We start from the raw sequence: 24,287 nt of genomic DNA on the forward strand, positions 1-24,287 counted from the left end.
TTAGACTAAATTTAACAAGTGTGTTCTGGGAATGGACTACTTGGAGGAAATCTGAGAGGATCCAGACTTGCTGGACTCTACTACTGCTGCTTTAAGTGCCAGTCTGACGCCACAGTGTCCACACACACGCACACACAGCCTTGGAAACATACATACGATGTGGATTTGTGCCAACTGATGACATATGACAGCAGGTTTTTCTGGAGGCATTATAAAACCATAACTGAACATAGTTTGTGTATGGATGTACAATCTGTGGTTTTATTGTGAGCAAAGCGATTACTGTGGCAGAGAAAATGATAGAAGTACAGTTGTCATTAATAAAAAGTTGTGAAATCAGTTTGCATCACACACAGACGCACTGACTTCCATGTGAGGACAGAGGGAGCATCTGAGCACAGAAGCGCTGTCTGTCATCGAAGGATAAAGTTTGTTACTTGACACCCCCCCCCCCTTCTGATGCTTCAGCTAACCTTGGTTGACTTTGGGGGCTCCATTTGCAGTCTCACATATCTCCTGACACAAGACACAACTCCACCTGATGGGGATAATATCCTTTCTGTGCACTTAAATCTGTTTCAGCCAGGCTGCCTATTTATAACATATATTCAAGCTATTCTTGCAATGCAGGGAATATGAACATTTGTTTTATGTTACGTTTCAAACGTACACAGTCTTGGCATTCTTGGCAGTCCAATTTAGATAAATAAAAGCAGCAGTTAGTAAGTTTAGTGGTAACGGCGATAAAGTATTATGTCGAGCACACATTAACTTTGTTTCTGTTCTGTTTTTAATTTTAAGTGAGAGACAGTAACAGCAAGTGTGCAAACAGACTACTTTGTCAAATCCTCTTGGCTTTTAGGCTGCAAAAGTCTAAAAACACTTGTTGACTTGTTTGAAAGATACAAGGGACATACAAACACACACAAGTAAAACCATTTAAAATGCCTGTACATTTATACAATTAAAAGAATACAAAAGCGTACATTGTGAAATGCTGTCAACACACCATGGATTTGTGTTTTAACAGTTACAAATGAAATCATCATGCTGTCTATGGAGGATAAAGCAAAGCAAATGTTCTGCATCCAAACTGAATACGTTTTCTCGTACACACAGTTAATAAGTACTTTTTTACATCCTGAAAATCTTACAAAATATATTCAAAATATAAGTAAAAACATGCAAAACAAACCTTTACATAAATCGCCCAGTAAAAACGTTTGTTGCCAAAAATCGGCTACCATTGCACACAAATGATTGTGCCTATCCTTTTTGAAAGCTTCTTATATTGTGTGCACCTGCCAGGGAGTGTGAACACAGAACACTGTGATATTGCAATAAAAACTTGAACAAAGCTAATCCTGCAAACACATAAGAAATACAAAAGCAGTACCTGTAATTACTGAGTCAGTGAGTTTCTTCAACAGGAACGAATGACTAGTCATTGGTTCATCTTTCTCCTTCAAATATACTGTAACTCAAGTTACTGTATACACCTATCAAGAGGTTTTTAACAAGAGGAATTCTCTAACATTTTAATCACCATTGCTACTTTACAATGGTTATTCTTTAGATAATGTCTTTTTTTTTTAATTCTACCCTACAAAAGGTACTGTGACAAGTGATTTATGGGGTGGCACATACACCACACTAAATGTAAACAATACGAGTCAGAAAATGCCCCGTTTCCTTTTGCTGGCTCACAGGACGACCATGACTCAATAAAGGCCACATAAAAAATATATTTTGCTAAATTATTTCCTCTTGTCTCTTTGGCCAAAACATGTTGGCAGAACTAGACCTCAGAATTATATTTATGTGTGTGTGTGTGTGTGCACACGTTATATGTAGATAATGATCAATGTTTCATATTCCACCCACAACTTTTCCAGTGGGTCTCACGTCTGGGCAATATGCACTGTCTTTTGCATCTTGCATTGTCCATTCAGAACCTGTGGTGCTATAAAAACACTCAAGTACATTTCTACTCTTTGGCAATTAAAGTGATTCCAATCCTGACTGTGACTCTTTGTGGCCCACTGCACGCACGCTTTTCAGTCATATATGTTTTCCAGTCAGAAAGAAGAGCGGTCGGTCCTCCTTGGCGTTGGCTGTCTGGAATTCATCGCTGAGCCTGAACCTCCACTCCTCCTCGAGCTCCAGCCTACCCACCGTCTGCCTCAAGGAGCTACGATCTGCACTGATGACACACAGAGTCGCACCTACAGGGAGGCAGACAGGAGGGAGAGGAACAGAGACTTAAACTATGACATGGAGGTCAAAATCACCTTAGGATGCCGCCATCAGCATGAACAAATGATATCCTGTTTCACCGTTTGTGTTTTTGCCAAAGGTTTTTTTTTAAATCAAGACCACATGTTCTCATGTAGTTGTCTTGGACCTTCCTGTCATGGAGATCAATCTTGATTCTTCAGTTAACTTTTTCCTGAGGCGTTGAAAGCCTTTGCTCTTTTTGAATGTTTTAAACAAGAGCGTCCTATTCTTGTTTTGTGCTGTAATGCAGTTTTCCTTTGTGCCGTAATAAAATTAATCAAGTGTCTTGTCCAGCTTGTTGAAATGTGAAATGCACTATAGCTGCTGTTCAAGGAGGCTAACCTCTAGGTAAACAGGAGTGTCGTAGCTACATGTAGTACATTTAGGCATTCAGACTGAGATTTAAGATATCATGCATAGCTTGCTCTGTACAGTACTGCACAGAAAAAATACACCTTAGCATATGTGCCATCTCTAGCACACATACTGGTATACTTTTTCTTTTCTGTATTTGGCCTGCCTTTGTACCTTTGAGAAAGGTGAACTTCTTTAGGAACCCAGGAGTCACAAAGGAGTCGGCGAAACAGAGAAGAAGGCCACTGAACAGCAGGCCTGTGGTACTGATGTTGACAGAGTGAGGTCTGGAACTCACAAAACACACCGTTACCTGAGGGAGACAACAAGGGTGCTGGAATTAATGGGTGTGTGAACCTGTACTTCGGTTGAGAGGTTAATAATTTACCACAATCACATATACTGTGATAATGCATGCATGTGTGTGTGTGTGTGTGTGTGTGGGCGCGTGCAGTATACCTCAGGCCCCAGGTTGAGAAAACAGTCCACGGAAAGCACAGGGTGTGTGTAGTTCCTGGTGCTGAGTGGAAACAGCTTCTGGCTGGTGTGCTGGAGGTATTTTTCCAGGAGGAGCTGAGCTGGTGTAGCCAAGAAAAGGTGCTTGCTGTCTGGGGCACAGATGTACTGTGAGGGCCCCACTGAGGTGGGAACATCTGTCATCTGGAGAAATGTTAAACCTCTGTTTAATGATCTTGCTACTATAAAAGTTTGCAACAAAAACATATTTCATTAACTGTCACACATATGTAGACATCATCATAGACATATTGATGGGGGGAATGTGGCAAAAAAAATATGGAAATCATGCAGGTGATCACCTGTTTTTGAGGCAAAAACAAGTACATTCTTTCCTATTTTATTCATTTTCTTCTTGGAGAACCAAAATAAAGTTAATCTAAACAATAATCTATTAAATTTATGACTACTGCCGGCTGAATGAAAAGGTTTTAACTGAATATTGTTTTTATGTGAAATTGAAATTGTCATTTGTTCCTGTAGCTACAAAAGGTGATTTTGTGTACGTGTAACTTACTATGCAGGCAATAATCATGAAGTGTTCCTTAAATTTACTTCTTTATTCTGCTCTGTGAGTAACATCTGGTTATGGTTTAATGTGTCTTCAGCATCTACCTTGGTCTTTATAATAAATGTCCTGTATCCTCCAATGGCAATCTGTTTCTTCATGACACTGAAGCTGTTGAACCGGCAGACGAGCAGTCCGGCACTGTGCAGCCTCAGGGTGAAGTCCATATCATGACAGGTGAAGCGGTTCTGGTCATACTGAACGTTCTGACTCCGGTCGACATTGAGGAGGAGGAAGTCGTGAAGGTGACCTCTGGAAAATGGCTCCCTCTGTTTGTTACCTGGATGAAACAAAATAAACTGTAAGATTTGATTTGCCTTCCACTTTATTATCATTATTACAAACATGTATTATAAAAATGTCCAGTTTCTCATTGTGATTCGTAAAGTAGATAAATTATTTAAGTCAAAATAAAAAAAATTAGTAGTTCTTGGTTTTTGTTATATTATATGATGTTACAATTCCTTTTTCCCCTGCAGGGAAAATATATCTTCTGTTAATTTGTCTCTGACATCATGAACTCTGACCTGTGAATCCACGGCTGCTCCACTTCCGGATCCCACAAAGTCCGTAGTGGGCCAGGTCTGGACAGGCCTCCATGTGCTGTAAGATCTGCTTCAGCGAAACAGCGTGCTCCACAGGACCACTGTCGACAGCAAAAAGGAAACAGAAGCTATGCTAAAGCCAATTCGTAAAAAGAATAAACATATTGCTTCTTCTAATACAAGCAACAGCTATTTTGTCCTACACGCATAAAGTATAAATAATGTATCTGTACGTACTTGCGTGCGTCGAGGTCAACAGCGTTCCACATGACACAGGAGTCATCAGCCAGGATGATGAAGGGCCACACATCACTGGCTGGGCCCCCTCCCTCCAAACGCCGACTGCGCTCCAGCTCCAAGTTGTGATACGAAAGCTCCTTGATTAAGAAGTGTGCAGCTCCTACAAGGGAATGGAAATTGTTATTAAGCTCACGGACTGTAAACTGATATTGACATTTCAGAAACTGCTAAGAATACGCGTGTTAAAACTGTTTGAAAAGAAGAAACCACTGCATATCTAAGAGTAGCAGCAGTAACGTACCTATGCCAGCTCCATTGAAGACAGTGGGCAGTACCAGCATGATGTGGTTGGGCCAGTACTTCTTATACACAGCCATCTCATACTCTTTGACCACCAAGATATGTAGATGTGAGGCTCCGTCCATAGCATGGTACAGGTTAAACAGACCGTGCTCATGACGACCCGTGGTCGGGGTGAAGATTGGACTCTTGATACAGTCGGGGCTCTGGGACAAACGTACAGGATGATCAGACATTTTCTGGCTGGTGTGCAGGAGGTTGCACTGCATGTACAAAAAATCTTGTCCAACAGAAATCTGCTGAGCATATACACTGTTGCCCAGTAAGTAATTGTACAATACCCCCAATTTTGTTAAAGCCTGAATACACAGTTTGCAAAGGTTAATTGTGGTTTAAGTTTCACTGTGATATGTTTGGAAGAGTTTGATCAATAAAGTTGAGAAGATATACACTTTATTTATCAAGAATAAATCACATTGTCACAATCATTTCATGAGAAGAGGTAAAAAACATTTTATTCCAACTTTATGGGCAACAGTGTATTTGAATGAAAATGAATATGAACCACTGGGCTACAGTAATCCGTTTTCCCATTAGGAGTATTTGAGTCATAGTCTAGTCTTTATCACCACCTAGTGGATCTCCACAGTGTTGCATTGTTGTTAACCCAGCAGAACACCATTTAAATGCAATGGTGATTGTGGCACGTGTGTGGGAACTGAAAAATAGACTCTAATAACATTTCTAAACAGGACATGAATATTTCATGATATCAGTGATCTGGTGCAATGTTAAGAAGGCTCAAGCAGTGATGCACATCACCTTCTTTCTAATTGTATTTTCATTTCTATGTCTGTTCTCTATATTATGAGATTAGCAGTCACAGGAACATTTTTGGCCCATTTGCTGTAACTCTGACCCCCACAAACTACTGATATCCTCAGTAATGACTGTGATCTTCACAATGATGGTTTCAGAACCCTCCTCCTTGTCGGATGTGTCCAACAAATTTTTGTAACTATCCGAAACTGACAATCCCATATTCACACTCACTTCATGCAGCTGTGTGGAGTTAGGAAATGAAGCTGGTTTTGAAGTTCTCTCTCTAGCTCTCTTTTTTCATCTGTTGCATACCCATTTGTGTGTCACTTTCATGCATACAAACAAGCACAATCATTAACAAATGTTTGTGTTTGGAATAAGCATTTGGAATAGCTGCTTCTGCTGCTTTATTATATTCCACTCAGCACATCAGCATCTGACAAAGGAAACACAAGCATCTGATATCCAGTAGTTCAGGTTTTACTAAGGGAAGTCTTACCCAATCAGAGGTGAGAGGCAGCCGCATGCTCTCCAGCTGGCCTCCCTGTTGGCTGAAGCTGAAGTAGTGCTCTTTCGACTTTGGGATGATGAAGTAGAGCTGGATCTCTTCGCCAAGTAGTAGATGAGTGAATGTGAAGGCATGCAGTGTTGACTCATACATCTGAATATAAGATGGGAGAGGACGGACGACATCTGTGACATTCACATTTCAAAAGCAGAGTGTGTCATTTATCAGATTGTGTGTGTGTCGTGTTCTGCTGACCTGGTATCTGGGGTTGAAGCCCAAGTACTGATGACACTGTTCACAGTGGTGGTAGGTGTTGTAGGCCGCGTATTTAGACAGCTTGATCCTAGATGTCCGCCTACGAAGGTACACATCCTCCTGGCGCACATGGTTTCCTTGGAAGGACAAGAGGGGCAAAGATCGATTAGGACAACAGCACATTACACAGGTAACCTTTGAGGAAAGGTCTGGATTTATTTTTACAAGCAACAAACATTTAGAGATGATGGATGTTCAGAGAATATAGTGGTAGTAGTGTATTAATATATTGACTTTATTTTTCTGATAGTGCCTACCCTCAGCACTGGGTTTATATCCAGGGTTGTAGATGGAACTGATGTCATCATATTTAGGGTCATGGATGGTGTAGTCAAAGGGCATCGCTTTCATAATGTCTGGATTGGGCCAGGGAGTATTCGGTGGGTGGTACTGCACCCCCTCCACCTGGTCACCTAAATACAACACAGATTTACGAGTGTATGCATTACACATGGGTTTACAGTGCCGTGAATATTGAAGAATCTATTCTGACAAAATCCTAGAAATAACTACTGACTGTAGTTGATGTCTTCTTCATCATAGATATCCACCTCCATCAGCCTGATCAGCATCCGAGACAGGATTCCCAAGAAGTGCAGGTACGCTCCTGTCTTACCCACCTGACCGTGGAAAGACCAAAGGGAAATGAATATTAACACTGAGCATAGCTTGGCCTTCAGTTTGAATAAAAGGAAGAACTAACAACAGAAAGTACCTGTGGGGGTCCACTGAGCAGCAGCCTGCGAGGGTGAAAGTTGTCACTTCGTCCTTCGGTGCGATTGCTGCTGTCCATGTGGTAGGAGCGGGGGACTGTCCACTGGCGATAGTACAGAGACTGTTCTGTACATGTCATCATTTTACTGAGCAGGGGCCTGCATACGAAAGACATATTTTGTAATTACATTTCTTCTAGTGAAACTCAGCATCCAATATTTCAAAAGTTAGTTACTGTGTATTGGTCACATCATGTCTTCAAAACTACATATGTTCTTTATGCTAATGATAGAATAATGGGACGCTTCATAGAAAAAAACAGGATAATAACCTCATAACCTTTCATTAATATCAGCTGAGTCACTGAGCCAACTCAAACAGTTAACCTCTGGTTAATTAAAGTAAATGGACTATTTATGATTGCTACAACCTCGAGATTAATTTTGAAAGGAAGTTTTTAAGGATTTCTAACATTGTTGGACTGTTAGATTGCTATAAATAAGGGAGACAATCAGGCATTTTTAAGGTTTAAGCTATATGCTCTGAACTTTACTTTACTAACTATAGATGTACAAATAATAGTAACATTGTATATTACTGACAATCCGTTAAAGTTCTTAACAGTGTTAACAGTGGAACAGTGGCTAGTAAATTTTCAGGTGGGCTTTTAGACATAAGATCTTTATTTTATGTCTATAATATCATACTATATGTACTGGTGTTTAAAAATATGTGTCGGCTTTACCTGAAGCTGCTTGCCCATGCCACAGACATGTGCGGCAGGAATGAAGTACACCGTGGAAGCCCACTGCTGTCACTGGCTGTGATAATGTCGTAGAGCGCACGAGGGAGGAGCACTGAAGGCGGGCGACTCACTCCCCGCGCCCAGGAGCAGCTCAGGTGAGGAGAGGAGGCTCGAGGGGACAAGGAGCCAGAGGAGGTGGATTTGGAGTGTTGGCGACGAGACTGAGCAGGAGGAAGCGGTTGAGGCTGAGGGTGAGGTATTTGAATCTGGGAGAAGGACTGGTGCTGGGGAGGCTGAGAATTTGTTTGCGATATCGGCTGATTTTGACTCTGGATGTGGGGTTGTGGCTGCAGCTGGGAGATCGGTTGGGTCTGGGAATAAGGTTGGGTTTGGTGGTGTGAGGCAGGTTGAGGATATGGAAAAATCTGAGATGGGGGCTGGGGTTGAAGCTGAGTCTGTGATTGGGAGGGAGAAGGTATGGTGTCCATTGTCCCTTTCTGGGTGCTTGGAGAGGTGGTGCTTTGGGCAGGGAAGGGGTCTGAAGCTCCACTGTCTGGACATGACTGGAGCTGCTGGCTGGATGACAGAGGTGAGTCTCCTGAAAATGGCCGGAGGGAAAAGCCAACAATAAATCAGTTAGAGACATTCCTTCAGGAAGGGAGAGAACATTTCACAAAGGACAGTTTATGTGCATTTTCTACCATTCTCCTGTCCCTCCTCCTCCTCGTTGTCAGTACTGCTGAGTTTCTCCGCATCACTCTCCAGCAGGTCACTTCCTGGTCCGGGGTTGTGTGGGGGTCGTGACTCTGCCCTCACTAGATAAGCAGCCAGTCCTAGTTCTTGTTCAAGAGTGGTTCGCTGAAGGTAGGAGCAGCTTATCACTCTGAGATCGCAGTACTTCAGAGACCTGTAGGCAGAATGAATTCATTGTTTGAACTCCAGATTACATTTATTAGGATTTATCAGGGAGTTAGAATTACATCTCAGTTTGTACCTTGGTAACGATTCTCCCAGCGGCTCAGCCCCTGACAGGATCAGGATGCAGGGAAGGGCCTCCAGCTCCAGGTAGGTCCGAGGGACCCAATCAGCATCTTGGATCTTCAGCCATGTCTGCAGGGCACACACACAGATTTTTAGTCAGTCAGAGTCCTTTTATTTTTCTGCTTGTGCACTCATATATCCATGATATGTTTTGTCCTGTATTTCACCACATGTCCCCACCTTGATCTGATCAGTGAAGCTCTGTCCAATATTCAGAGCTTGGTTTGGATTCCCCAGAATGATTTCAAAACTCTCCTCAAGACCCAGCTGCCTCCTCACTCTAGAAAGCCGTCGATGGGCCCATGCTGCCAAAGCCTGAGAGGGGATGCGCAGCAGGACCATGTGACCATGGTGGGCGGGACATTGCTGGGCAGCAGTGAGCAGTGATTGTACAATCTCCAAGGTCTCCACAGACGTGTGTTTGTGTAGATTGTGGGAGCCCCCGATTCTGCCAGATGCGGCCATTAGAGCTACGCAGTAGTGATTGATCAAAACTGTAGTCCGGATCACAGCACTGTGCAGCTTAGGAAACCTGGGAGGGAGAGATTGTGAGGGTGTAGAACTGCAAGTATTTTAAACTTGTTTGTGAAGTGTTGGGAGTTTGTGTGGATTAAGCGTGTGTGTGTGTGTTGCTACCTTTCTTCGAGGGCCGATGCCATGCTTTCAAAGGAGGAATCATAGCGCATCAGAGGCAGACTGCTCCCTGAACGGGTCGACTCTAAAAGCTCTGACACACCAAAGTACCGTGTCCTCTCATGATACAAGTCCACATCCTGCACACACACACACACACACACACAATATTATGGGTGCAACATGTTCAAGCAAATCAAGTGTTAAATCATTTGTGTCAGCCTCCAGATATGCATCACACACAGATTTCGGTCTTACATTGCTGAATGAAGAGGGCCAGTGGATCTCGTTGTAAGGGCTGATGCGTGTATACTGTGTCTGCAGAGCGAAGGGGAAGGAGGTGACATGGAGAATTAAGATGTTTGGAGCATCTCTGACCTGTCGGGAGTTTAACAGCGGGTCCACTAGACCCAAACCACTGTCTGAGCTACTGCAGGATGCACTGAATGGGAAAAAGAGAAAACACACTTAATTGCTTAATTGATGCTACTGCATTGATGGAATAATAGCAAGGGAACACAGTCTCTCTCTCTCATACACACACACACACACACACACCAGAAACACACCTATTAATGTCCCAGTGGGCGTGGTCATGGACCAGGATGTAGAGTGTGTAGGAGTTGCTATGTGCTTCCTGGATGAGGCTGTCAATTTGTGCCTGAGCACTTTGATCCATCTTGACCACATAACGCTCAGCCTCCCGTTGAGACACACAGTCCTGGTCTAAACCCCCAAGTTCCCGAAGGACACCTGAGATACACAGACAGAAAGGTAAAGAAGGTTATACAGGTCAGGATAAAATACACACAAAACAAAATGATTCTTCTTGTATCTCCTGACAAAAATGAATACTGCTGAAGAAAGAGCCACATAACTAACCAGAGCTCCAGAGGTGAAGAACGGTCTGCTGGAATGTGACCTCAGAGGGCGGGACCAAGATGAGGAAGCTGACCCTGTCAAAGGAGCCGAGGTCCAGGTTCTGTGTGCTGGAGTCTGCTATGGCACAAACATGGGATAGCAGCTTTCTGGCCACAGCCAGCTGGATGGGACGAACCTCACGCCACTCTACGGAGTACTCTACACACATACAAACAGAAACTCATGTCATCATACTCAAAGATTCTCTTAAAATATAATGATTGTCCTCGTCTCAATTGTGCACATTTGCTGGCAAAAAGAGGAAGGACCATGGCAATTCATGGAGATGTGATCTCTTGGCTGTTTTTCCATGTTCTATGATAAACGGATCAAATACATCCTAAGCAAGAGTTACACTGGCAAGAAGTTAAAAGGCAAGCAGCTTGGAATACAGCTGATGTAACCTGTACATGACCTGTCCGTGGTGAGAGAACAATTAATTATCTGATCCACACACTATTTCAAAGGGCATTTTCACACTGTGCCTCATCACAGCGTGACAGTGCATTCAACCTGTCTGTGTCTCACCTGAACAGGTGTCTTTGGGACTTGACGCTCGCTCTTTAGGGCTGGGTGAGTCTTTTGAACACTGTGTGTGTGAATCCTTCGGACTGAGTGTGTCTTTGGGACTGTGTGTGGTTTTAACACTCTTTTCTTCAGTTGATTCCTGACTACTGGATAAAGGGGATGGCTCATTGCTGTCCACAGTGGCACTATCCAGCAGGGAATCTAAATCACCATCTGAGAAACAGAAAAGCACACGTCATGTTGGTGAATTATGACTAAAGCACACAATGAAGACACAAAAGTGCATGGTAAAAAGGCCAGACCTTGTCCCAGTGAATCGCAGTAGTGGATGAGTTCCTGGGCAACACCAGTGGAGAGCTGGTGGTTGATTTCTTTCAGACCCTCATTAGGAGAGTACATACTTTCTGCCAAGGCACGACACTGGTGGTTACCTGCAACATGCACACAAAAACACACTGAATTCAAATGCTTAAGCCTTTTTTTAATTCTCCAGACAACTTCAAATGATTCACACACACTGTATATAAAAACTCAACACCCACCTGTGACTACCACACAGGACTGCGTTTCCTGTCCTGGTGCAGTGACAATTATGACCACGTAGTTGGTGCTTTCAAGCCGTCCTTCCATTAACCTGCTGAACGTTTGCTGGATGCCTTGAGCCAAAGATCTGATCTGCTCCCCTAACACAACCACACTCTCTCCACAGGACGACGCTGCCAACTGGGCAAGCCAAGGAAGCTGGCTGGGGGTCAGGGGTTGTTGGCTCTGGGGAGGTAAGGAGAGATGATGGGGTAGCCCGGGCAGGATGGATGGGGTCTGGAGACAGAGCAGAGAATAATGAGCACTTTGTTTATTTCTTCAGCGTTATTCTGTTCTGCCATCAGCATCCGTTTCTGTAATATGCTGCATGAAGAGTACGGCATAAGAGGTGAGGAAAGAAACGTATCATTTGACATTAGGAGATTTCTCAGATGTCGTGTCTCACCTCTATACCATAGTGCCTCCCTTGAGACGCTGGTGTTTGAGGCTGCTGGTACTGTCTGATCTCACTGAGGTGGGACTCCCTCCATGACCTCATGAATATCTGCTCCAAGTCCTCTATCAGGGGCACCTGGTCAGTGCCTTGGGTGAGAGACAAAGACAATATTGAGTGTGGTGATCCAACAGAAGAAATCCAAAATACCTAACAGTGGTTTTATGGAATATGCTTTTAGCTTGTGAACTAAAAAAGCTAGTAGCTTGGTACGCTTGGTTTGGGCAGCACGGTGTGAGTGTGAGTGGTTGTCTCTATGTGTCTGCCTTATGATTGACTTCCAGTCCAGTCCAGGGCGAACCCTGCCTCCTGCTCAGTGTCAGCTGAAACTGGCTCCAGCCCCTTCATGACCCTCAAGGATAAGCGGTATTGTATAGACAATGGATGGATGGAAGTTGATTTACTAATCGCTATCCTGTCTGCCATCTAGTGGCTACTATGAGGCACAGCAATGATATGATGATGTAATGAAAGGTCAATTATTTGCCCTCTCTCTGTACTCGTACTGAACTGTGTACGATTACAGCCTTTAATCTAGAAGAAGGTTTTACACTGACCCAGCTGAACAAGGTAGTAGACTGTGAGTAGAATCTGCATCTCAGTTGACAATGGCTGAATGGGTGATGGTCCATAGTGCTGATAGACTCTGGGGAGTGTCTGGGAGCTCAAGTAACAACTCTGGAGCAGAGAACTGACGAGCACTTCACTGACATTGCCAGTCAACTGAGGAAGTGGGCCATGACCTGCATCAATGAGAGTTAGAGAGACAAAATAGATAAATACAATGAGGTGGCTGAAATGATGGTTGGACGGAAAAAAACATGAAATGATGTGACATGACAGTTCTATGTCAGTGTGATCAGGCTCAAAGAAGCTCCCACAAACAAAAACACAATGCAGACTGCAGGCATCTTTGTCTAAGTCCGTCATCTATTAAGGCTGTCATCTGCTGTTCTTATTATAAGAAAAGGACATATAAATTAAATTATGATCCATATTAGATTATTTTGCTGTTCACGAGTGTATTGTGCTTCAGTTACTATAAGGAAGTCTTACACTGCAAAAACCCACATAGAGACCAGTTAGTACAGGATCAAGTGCCAGGAAAATACAGTTTTATCTACTGCCATAGAAGGATTAGAGTGGAGAAAGAGCGGGAAAACATAGGAAATGAAGATGAAGATGGATTGTTGGTGAGGTAAAGAGCAGATAGATGATGAATAAGGTGTGAAAACAGAAAGAAAATATTAGGATGAAAATACATATAGCAGATATAGTTTAACCAGTGCAGCTTCTCCAGCCTTTCCAGTCCTGGTTTAGTGGCGCAGTAAACTCACAGACCAATTGTGTTGTAAATCATCTTGTGATGCTACTCAGCCAATCAAATCTGTGCATTCTGAAGCATTGCAACTCGAGTCACTGAGCGAGATACACACATGGGAGAGACGAAAGGGAAGAAGTAAGTCAGAGAAAAGTTCAAAATAAGTCTCCTACGTTCTGAGACTGTTGTTATTATCAAAAGCAGCAATGTGAAGTACCACTACAAGACAAAGCACAAACCTTTTGGGCGAACTGAGGGCAAAGATCTAATAATCAGAATCCTGTGTTTCATTTCTAAATACAGCCCTTATTTAACTTGAAATGAATAAACATTTACTGATTATTGAATATGTATATACTGAGTGTATATGGCCCTGAATCATAACGCAAGTTAGTCTTTGTGATCTTCTGGACTTTTGCTTAAGGAAATTTTCTCTAACTGAAACCTCTTTGAATTGTAATTGAATCCTCCTAGCAGAGAGGATGGAGAGTGAAAGTGGATGAGTTGACAGGTGATACAAAAGGGTGAAAAGGGTGAAGGGGAGAGGGTGAGGGGAGGGCAGAGAGGCTGAGAAACAGCCCTGGGTGTTGGCTGACCTCTAACCTGTGAGGGGAGGCGAGCTACAATGGCCATCTGTTGGGTGTTTACTAAAAAACCTCACCTACTCACCTGCTTGAGAAAGTCCAGTACTGACAGCCAAACACCAGCTAGTCAGTATGAACTATGACTGATTAGTTGTTCAACTCTGTCACAGGTATAAATAATCTTCAGCTGTAGTCTACAACTGCATTAGAAACAGAGACAGTGCATTCTGTTATAATGCATTGATGATATAACTGATCGTCTGACCTTTGAAGATGACAGGTTGCAGTCTGCAGGTGTGCAGCAGCTGATCAGGGATTGTTACAGACAGCCCTGGGGGAGAAAGTGGGGTTAGGGACCCCTGTGATGAACTCAGTGGGGCTGCAGTCTCTGGAGAAAGCACAGAGAAACATTTACATGTACACATACGTTGCCACCTACAGTATCTCGTACTTTAAGTATGACCACATTGTATAAGCGTGTACACGTGTGTCTTGGCCCACATGAAGGACTGTCTACTCAAATGACGTCCTAGGCCTAATTAACAGAGCCTGTTAACTGGCACAAGTGACGAGTACATTTTAAATCCTTAATGACTTGTTTCCTTGGATCTGGCACCTCCGTTTTCCAATGCTCACCAAAACTTTGCTCTGTGCTACGTAGGAGTAGGTAATGATATGGATATGATTTGAATTGTCATATAAAGGATAAGATAATAATGGTAAACAAAACATGATGCTACACGTTTATTTATACATATGGTGAGGAAGTGAGATCTGATCGCAAGAGCTCACTTAAGATGCCATGTGTGAACTGACATACTTAGAGCTGTCACAGCACACATGTTAATGCCAGATCTGAAAAGATATGAATGTAGCAGAAGTGAAGCTTCGTCCTCTCTGCTGTGTGTGTGTGTGTGTGTGTGCATGTCTGATGCAGACAGACAGCAGAGGGGACAGACAGCTATGTAACCTGGTACACCATGCTTGCTGATACCCCCTTAAGTAAGATACTTACTTAAGTAAGAAAAATCTCGTTCTGCCTTTAAAAATGGTGGCTGAAATAAAGAGACTTTTTGAGGGGTAAAATAATGTCCCTGGAACTTAATTTAGACCCTGGCCCCTGCGGAGGAAATGCGGGTGTAGGCAAATACAACTTTCTGATTTACACATATTGCATTAACAAATATCTTCAGTGATATATTTTTTCTCTGATCTAATTCTCTCTTCTCCTCTTTTTTACCTGATCTGGCTCCATTTGTGATGACAGAGGACACTGGTAATGTTGATAAGGCTGCTGAAGATGGCGGCGTCTTCATAGTGCTCTCTGGCAGACTGTTGGCAGATGACTCAGGCGACCAGCCCTTGTGCCTCTTTTTTGGAGGTCCGGCATTTGCATGGAGTCCTGCAGGACACACTGGTATGTTATTCTTGTACTATACATTCTTGTACTCCCCACCTAAGAAATCTTGTAGCTGCTCATAAGCTACCTTTTCAGTACTTTTGTCTACATTTCTGTATAGCAAAGTCACTTTTCTAATTCCATTAACCCACAAATCAGCAGAACACACAGTAAATGATGTTTACTGTGATGGACTTCTGTCGATACAGTAAAAGGAAACAGTTGTATTTTAGTCATACATTAACAAGTCTCTTCCTCTTCCTCTCAACATTCTGTTGAAATGCAGTAATAGGGAGACACATAAAAGGTCCAGTTGTTAAAAGGGCCATGAAAAAAACAACATCAGCAGGAAGGAAGCTTTTCATTCAGCGAGAAAGCAGGAAAAAAAAAAAGATGAGACAGAGAGGGAATTTTACAACCCTGGTTAATAGAGGTGACAGACAGAAGGAGAGGGAGGGAGAGAGACAGAAAGACAAAAGACAACCCCCAACGCACAATGCAGCTGGCTGGCTCCTGTATAGCAGGGGTGCTGTAACACACACACACACACACACACACACACACACACAGGAGCTCTCCCTTTCAGAGGTGTGAAGAAACCCAGAGGGAGGGGCTTAATGACAACAGACACAAACTGACCACACTTACATCCACATGAGAAGCCAGAAAACAGTGAGAAATCTGGTCACAGCAGGGAATAACTACAATCTGCTACACATTAGATGAGCTAAAATAGTCTCACAAGTATTGGAGTAGGACAGTTATCAGATTCCTTTAATAATCATATTAGTTTGGGTGTATTTCACAAGCACTGTAAGTTCATACTGAGGAACTAAATGTTAATTAGAACTTTAAATATCTCCATAAAGTGTTTTTATATGTTTCTCAAATGTTGAAACTGCTATGTGAGGGTGAAGAGGGGAAATGTACAGGTCAGTCTGACCTGACAGACTAGCGTCTCTTCTATTGTTTTGAGAAGCAGATAGATAAAGATGTAATATCTTTGATTGTGAGAAACCAAAAGTGCTTGTTTTGTAAACATATTCCTGCTAGATACATGCCTACGCAGACAACGCTGACGGCTGGTGGAGACTGACGCACGGACCTCAGTGTCCAATCGAACATGGTTGCGTGTGATATCCACTCAGGACACTTTAAGATCTGTTGGCTAACTCAGCTCAGGGCTCCTCTGACAAGCACCCCGCCCCAAGGGCTGTCATGAGCCCAGCACTGCCTGAACCCCAGCGTTGTATTGCATTGTATTTCACCTGTGAACCTGAATTAAAGGCACTTCTGAGTCCGACTGAACCCTCCGGCTGATCTGTGAATAATCTTGGGCTGTCCATGAAAGAATGCGGGTTCTAACAAAATGACACAGGATGCTTCACAATTCTCGATATGTAAAATTGCCAGGCCACTTGGGGCGTGAAGTGCATGTCTGAGAGAGGCTCAGGTTTCTCATTTCCAAATAATTTCACCAGTAGGCTCTGTGAATGTCAGGAATACAGGAGGCCCACTGCAGTGTGCAGGTATGTGGGGACGAGAAATGATAGTTCACTGGAAAAGGCTTCTACGGTTTGGTTTTTATGTTGTGGCTGTAGTTCTGTAAGACAGTGAAATACATGCGAGGGTGAGCAAAAAATGTTCCACTCCATAAACCCCTCTACTGAATAGTTCAATGGTCAACACCCTCACCTCCACACTGACTTTGTAACTGTAATTCAGCTTAACTTGATTAACATAACTAAATGTGCCAGTCTTTCGATTTACATGTCATACGCACACATCCTTCAGATGAAGCTACTTCAGACATTAACAGTGTTATAGAGCTAAAGGCACCACAATGAGTACCTGCAGCTGAGGGCCTCCCAGGTCCTGACTGGCTCAGAGGTGGCTGTGTGACGGCGGGAACAGCGTGGTTCCCATTTGTCAGCGAGTGGGGGACATCAGCTGTTTGTGGCAGACCGATAGGATCCACATGCGATCCTGCTGTTTACAGAGATAAAAATGAATTATTAATATTAATAACTGTGACACAACAGAACCATTTTCAACGAGATCTCGGGTACCAAGCTGACACTCTTGGATTTGATATTCAAGTGTGTCCACATTTCTGTGTTTGTGGTGTGTTACCTGTGTAGGTGCCAGGTGTGTGTGATGGGTGAGTCAATGCCATGTTTGCTGGCTGTTCATCTGATGTCACATGGCCTTCTGAGAGGCTGGACCCCATCTGTCTCATCCTGCCATCTGAAACACACACAGATACACTAAGTAATTTGATATCCAGGGAGACAGAAACTTTGCAGTAGCTAGGTTATTGCAACAAACGATTTCTTGTGTGTGAGAAGAAAGTGAATACCAGTTATAGATGTTTCAGTCTGCAGGAGCCACACTGTATGCTTCACCCCTTCTCCTATTTCATACCCCTCTCATACAAAACCAATGGTTTTCTTTTTGTGAGGAACAAGTCAAGTTATCTAACCAATGCCACTGACACTGACAGTGCACTGGGTTAACTGACACTGCTCAGCTTTGGTATCAAAAACATTAATACCACCATATTTACTTTCATTAGTTTCTATAACTGTAGGGCCACAATGGGACTGTTAACGGGAATACAAAAATACACCTTTGGCCTTAATAAGCAAGCATGTGTCATATTCCAGAATACCAAACCTTTTGCATACTTAATATCATTTCTATTTATTGTAACCACAGATACATCCAAGCTTTGCTTAAACTAAACTCTTGCACTACCACATTGTGTGTATAGTCTTCTTTACTGTATTTATTTTATACTATACTGTATCTATTTCATTTCATATGTTTTGTAATATTTTGTTTATATCTGTATAGTTTATATTTAAATCTAAGGGAGTGCCATCTCAATTTCCTCTCATCTCAATAAAGATATTGAATCTTGAATCTTAACTTCCCTCTTTCCCGGTCAAACCACAACAGTAAAAACTTAAGGACCAAGCAGAAACAACAGGACACACTGAGAAACATTGAGCGAACACAATATCTACAGGGTTAGTGTTCCTTCTCACAGGCCTTTTCACTAGGTGGTGTCCTTTCACACCACTTTAATTTGATGGGCTACCTCCAGGCTGAGGCCTCTGTGTACACTGCGTAGTCTCACCTTTCACCTGTCCTGAAGGCTTTACAACCTGTCCATCTGGTAAGACCTGACGCACATAGCCTCCTGATCGAAACAAGTCATTTAAAGACTTTTGTACAACAGTACAGAACCTACATTAAAGACAAAGACCTCTGTCCTTGTGCATGTAGTATATCATGCATGAATAGTGCTTGTGAACTGATAAAAGTAAACCCTTATACAAGTTACCTAAACTATTTTTGTCCTGCTTCACTTGTTTTAATCTACTTTACTCTTATTGTTTATGTACATATACAGTATGCTGCATTCAAGGGGGAAAAAAATCCAGTAAGTGTTTGGACCGCAAACCTACCGTGTCCCCTCCAGCATATGGGAGCTCCTTTAACCAGCATGCCCTGGTTGTTTCGGTACAGGTGGTATTTCAAGTGCTTCTGTTTCTTGGGCTGGGTGCTGAGCTTCAGGTTAATGTGGTTGGAGAACTCTGTGAAATAGCGAAAACCTTTCTCTCCACAGCCCATGCAGTTCCCTGAGAAGCCTAGAGAGAGAGCACATACAGAAGAAGCATGATTCCAACAGGATGTGTTGTATGCATTCATACAGTCACACGTGTTAGTATGAGGAGTAATGGTATCTTTTAAATTTGGAGAGACTCAGCGTTGCTTTTTCTCTTTGTCTCCAGTTTTGATTCTAAGCTAGGGTACACGTCTGACCTCCTCTGTACTTCATGCACAGACATGACATGAATGAATGTTGGCATTTTAAGAGGTTTTTTTGTGTGTCTCACCCAGCAGTGCGTTGTGGCCCCGTTCGTCCGGAAGGAAGCGACGGTCCACAGCACATACCAGCAGGGTCTCAGGGAGGGAGGGGGGCTTCACTCCAACCAACATGAACCCAGGCGGAACATCCAAGGGATCTGATGCCAGCGAGGACAGTCGCAGGTCCCTGCCTGCCTGACAGAAGCCTATGGGAGGACGAGACAGGACAGGGCGGTTATTTACTTAAAATGATCTGGTAGCTTTTCTATGACTTTAGATCACTTTGTCTTATTTTAACATAAATACAAAGAGCAATAATATAAAGCATGCAGACAGCTGACCTGGATACTTTTCTGCTGCAAGTTGTGTAACTATATATCCAACACACAACCAGCCACACTCATTATATCTCCCTTTCATCATTACATGAGATTAACACTGATGACATGTCTGAGGGTGTATGTTTTTTTATCATCATATCTAAGAGATTACATACAATGTTGCCCATAAAGTTGGAATAAAATGTTTTTTACCTCTTCTCATGAAATGATTGTGACAATATGATTTATTCTTGATAAATAAAGTGTATATCTTCTCAACTTTATTGATCAAATTCTTCCAAACATATCACAGTGAAACTTAAACCACAATTAATCTTTGCAAACTGTGTATTCAGGCTTTAACAAAATTGGGGGTATTGAACAATTATTCCAACTTTATGGGCAACAGTGTATGTGTGTATGTTTACAAACCATCTGTGGTGCAGCAGCCCTCAGGTGGGGGCTTCATCTGATATGGTATTGGGGGGCTGTTAGACTCTGAGCCATCCTCATCATCCTCATCATCATTCTCTGTCCGGCCTGTTGGGGACATACACAAAACACCCAACAATATTGATGATGACCAGACATGTCAAGCAGATACAAATGCAACAGAGATGTCAGGATTCAAATGGGAGGAAATAAGTAAATAAAGAACTCTTTTGCTGAACATGTAATCACCCCCCCCCCCCCCCTCCTTTGCGTCCATGCAACCCACCATCATGTGCCAATGGCTGCTCTGTCTCGAGGTATAGCTGTGAGAAGACAGGTCGAGGCACTACGGTGTTCGACCTCAGCGATGCCTCAATGGAGTTATGGAGGACCTCCTCAAAGCGTGTGGTCCGCAGCTGGCCTGCATAAGAGTTCCCCATTGGTGCCCTGCAAAAACACATTTAACTTGTGTTTGGCATTCAAAAGATATATGCAAGCTGACGGTAATTTGTTTTTTGTTTGCAATAACCAGTTTCCAGTTTCACTTTTACTGTGCTGAAAGTCTTGCTTTGCTGCTTTTAGGTTCTGTATGTACAGTTTTACCAGCCTTTCCGATTTGCTGTATGATTTTGTATTGCCAGCTTTGGCTTTAGAAAGCAGCAAAGAAAACAGAATGTATCCCAGTAATATCTGACCAACAAGGTCAACCCCTTTGGAGAGTGGTTAGAATAGAAAGTATGATGATGAAAAGCACTCTGTGTGTGATAAAAGACAGAGAACAGACATGAAAGTCTGCTGTTTACATTTGTTGCAGCCTTCTGACAATAAGAAAAAATCTAAGCCACACACGCACACACACACACTTACAGACGCATCTACATTTATGCCCCAATGAACATGCACAAACACTGGAATCTAGAAATGAAATAATTCAAAAAGAAACACACGCAGGCCCACACACACATAAACAGTGGTTAGTAGTGAATGGCCTCTGTCCAGACAGCATGCCATAAAATCAGCTGCACTGACAGAGTCAGGGCACCCTGACCTAGACGCTGCTCCCTCTCTCTGTTTTTCCACTTTCTCTCTCCCTGCGTCTCTCTAATCTGCTCTCCAACAGATGAAAAATGCCTCAAGAAAGCAATTCTTTCCATGTACTTTTTCAAAATGTGCACTAGTTGCTGATGTTTACAAAGTTGTTAAAATGCATTCACTGATTTGATCCTTTTTATTTTTTGACATTTTACAAGTCTGTATGTTCAAGTTGTTGTATTTGTTTTTATCTAATATAATATTTAAATTGTTCATAACAAGTGTGACAAAAAACATGTTGCAAAAAAATCATTTAAATCATTTATTTGTCATTGTGTCATGTAAGACATCTCACACACTACTAGTTAGATTTTGATCATGTATATGGAGTAATACTACTATGATTAAGTTCTCCGGGCAGAAGATGTTGTCAGACCCAAAGACGTTTTGTGCTGCTCACAAACTGGGTCAGCGAGGAGGGAAACAACAAACAAGGTTGGATTGTAAACACCAACTTAATCCCCCTCCTCTAAACCTTAGACTGCCCATATGCTGGCTGCCACACACACACACACACACACACACACACACACACACACACACAGTAACACGACATGACAGACTGAGAAAGCACGAGACTCATTCATTGACGGGTCGGTAACCTGCAGTTCAGTTTAGCTTAATGAAAAGACGAGCATGTTGCATTACAGACTTAAAGCTGCTATATGAAGCAGCAGAGTGAGGGTTTTGTCTGGTAAAGGCCAAGTTAAAGACTATATTACTCAAACAACAGCACTTTGAAACAGACCTTTTAATTATACAGACACATAGATGAACGAAAAACAAAGCTTTCTCTGTCTCCAAAGTGATGCATTGCTTTACAACTCATGCGCTGCATCTCTTCCCCCAAAAAACATTGATTGTTTATATCTGTATTGCCATTTAAATTGAAAACTGCAGAACATGTTCTTTTGCAGCCTGGGTCACACCATCCGTCAGCAGGAAACATTTAAACGGGAACCAATGTGTTAATTAGAAACTTTGATATTGCAACAAAATGTCCTTCTGGTGTTAAATTAGAATGGACCTGCTCCCTCATTGTGAGAGTGGCCAGATAAAGCCAGGTTTTGCAGGTCACCCTGAACTCCACAGAATAGTGTCTCCTGTATTGTTTTGAGAAGCAGATAGATAAAGATAGAATGTATCAAAACATATTCTAAAAGTTATGACTATAGATACACGCCTATGCAAATGGAACCAAAGAAATCCTGAAATTTGCTCTTTCAACACTAAAAATTCTTTACTTTAGGTTTTCTAAGTGGCTCCACATTTGTAGGACTTCTCAATTGCTTGCTTTTAAAGCTCATCTATAAAAGCCTTTTACAAATGGGTTATGGTGGAATGTGGGATGCATACGTCTTAAGTGCAAAAATAAGACCGATAATGTAAAAACTTACTCGAATGAAAGACAAGAAAATCTCATTTGTTTCACAGTTATAATGACAGCACCCTGAGCTGCTCACGTAAATTAAATAAAATTATGTGGGTTGTTGAGAAGGCAAAAGAATCGGCATGGCAACTTCTGTGGTGAGAAACAGCATTAGCCCCAAATTCCCCTAAAGTTCAACATGCTTATTGTTAAAATATTCACACTACTAAGCCAAATTACACATTTTGATACACGTTCGATACAAATACCTGTAGAATTGGTTTACTGACCCTCAGGGAATTAGGTTTTTCCCTGATCTCTGCCAAAAAAAAAGCATCAGCTACAGAGTGCTACTACTACTACGTTGGTTGAAATTTTCTTTTAGAAATCTGCACGTTCCACATGATCATGTAAACAAGCCACACACACAGTCCCCCCCCCCCTCTCTCTCTCTCACACACCTAACCAGCCACCCTCTGCTTCCACACTTTCATATGTAAAGAAGCAGTGCAGACTTTTAAGGCCTTGCGCCACTTTGTAGAGAGACAGAGGATGGAGGACAAAAAGCCCTATCATAACACAGCCGGCACTGACAGGAAGCAATCACACCTTCTACCGAAGAGCACACTGATCTTTTTACAACCAGAGCAAGAGGAGACAGGGAGGGAAACAAGGAGAGAGCAGATGAAAGCACAGAGGTGTATTCCACCTTTTATTGAATCCTGACCAAAATCCTAAACTTCTGACCAACTGGTAATCTAATAACCAAGTCTACACCTGAAGTCACTTCATATGTGTTTACTGCATAGCTGGTTGCTCTACCACAAAGAGGCGGATCCAAAAAAAGAACTGCTGTTGTAGCTATAATGGAGAGAAAAGAGCTTTTCTGCCAAATAGAACTTTGATAATACAATATTGTATAACATCAGAGACAGATTGTTTGCATGTGAGATACAGTAGATGCTGGTGTCTCTTCTATTATGTCAACCACTGTGCATAAAAATCTGAGGAAAGCTAGTGCTGTGTTTGTATTGTTCAGTCAAAACGCCTTTTTTAATCTCTTGCTACACATCAACTCTTGCAGTGTTATTCTTCAGGAGTAACACACCTATGGTGCATAGAAGGAGGGATGAAGCAGAGATGACAGAAATGAGCAGAATGTAAAAAAGTCTTAATGAAGCTTTGTTGATCTTTTCTCCTCCCATCTCCCCCTCCTTCCTCTCTCTCTCTCTCACATGGAAGTGGGAGATCCTTTCATCTCACCCCTCCTCTTCTTCTCTGCCTTTCTTTCACCCTGGGGAGAGAGACACTATTGTGGTGTTTTATGACCCCTTGCACTCCCACCACCACCACCACCACCACCACCCTCAAACACACAACCTCACACATACAAACCTGTGGTTAGGATCCCTTTAAACTCTGAGCCCCGTGCAATCCACAGATAATATAACCACACCGCAGTTTTTATACTAAACATTTTTACACTTTGAAGGAGTTCCTTTGAAATTATTTTTCAGGATATTACTGAATCGCTGTCACATGAATATTGCAGACTAACAAAAACTATGAAAGATATTCATCTTTCTTAAACTTCTATGAATCAGTGTAATTCTAGACATGATGAAGTAAAATGATTTGTGAGCATCTTATATTATTTATCTATATTTTGTATAGAAGAAAGTGTTAGGAAGAGAATTGAAGTACTGGTCAGTGCTCCTACACACCCTCTATCAGGCCTAAACATTATGCCTCGCTCAGCTCCTTGCTGATATATGCAAACCCACATAAACATTCCCAGCTTTGAGGGCAGGGATGTATTATTGTGAGGGAT

General features: G+C 42.4%; 1 protein-coding gene across 1 annotated transcript; it reads right to left on the reverse strand.

Annotated features, from left to right (window-relative positions):
- Positions 1 to 2,061: 2,061 nt before the first annotated feature.
- Positions 2,062 to 20,435, reverse strand: greb1 (growth regulating estrogen receptor binding 1). The gene is made up of 33 exons (XM_070830856.1): positions 20,282 to 20,435; positions 19,996 to 20,103; positions 19,273 to 19,449; positions 18,841 to 19,023; positions 17,501 to 17,614; positions 17,219 to 17,353; positions 15,209 to 15,382; positions 14,234 to 14,356; positions 12,621 to 12,806; positions 12,016 to 12,152; positions 11,570 to 11,846; positions 11,330 to 11,458; positions 11,028 to 11,240; positions 10,461 to 10,658; positions 10,148 to 10,331; positions 9,837 to 10,020; positions 9,582 to 9,718; positions 9,126 to 9,477; positions 8,899 to 9,014; positions 8,606 to 8,811; positions 7,905 to 8,502; positions 7,161 to 7,317; positions 6,963 to 7,065; positions 6,703 to 6,858; positions 6,386 to 6,522; positions 6,122 to 6,283; positions 4,802 to 5,006; positions 4,498 to 4,660; positions 4,243 to 4,361; positions 3,763 to 3,995; positions 3,091 to 3,291; positions 2,806 to 2,944; positions 2,062 to 2,225 (listed from the first exon to the last, which is right to left on the reverse strand). The coding sequence occupies exons 1-33, from the start codon at positions 20,433 to 20,435 to the stop codon at positions 2,062 to 2,064; spliced, it is 6,024 nt and encodes a 2,007-aa protein (XP_070686957.1).
- Positions 20,436 to 24,287: the final 3,852 nt, after the last annotated feature.

The sequence above is a fragment of the Pempheris klunzingeri genome, chromosome 1 (assembly GCF_042242105.1).
Source record: "Pempheris klunzingeri isolate RE-2024b chromosome 1, fPemKlu1.hap1, whole genome shotgun sequence".
Taxonomy (NCBI): Eukaryota; Metazoa; Chordata; class Actinopteri; order Acropomatiformes; family Pempheridae; genus Pempheris; species Pempheris klunzingeri.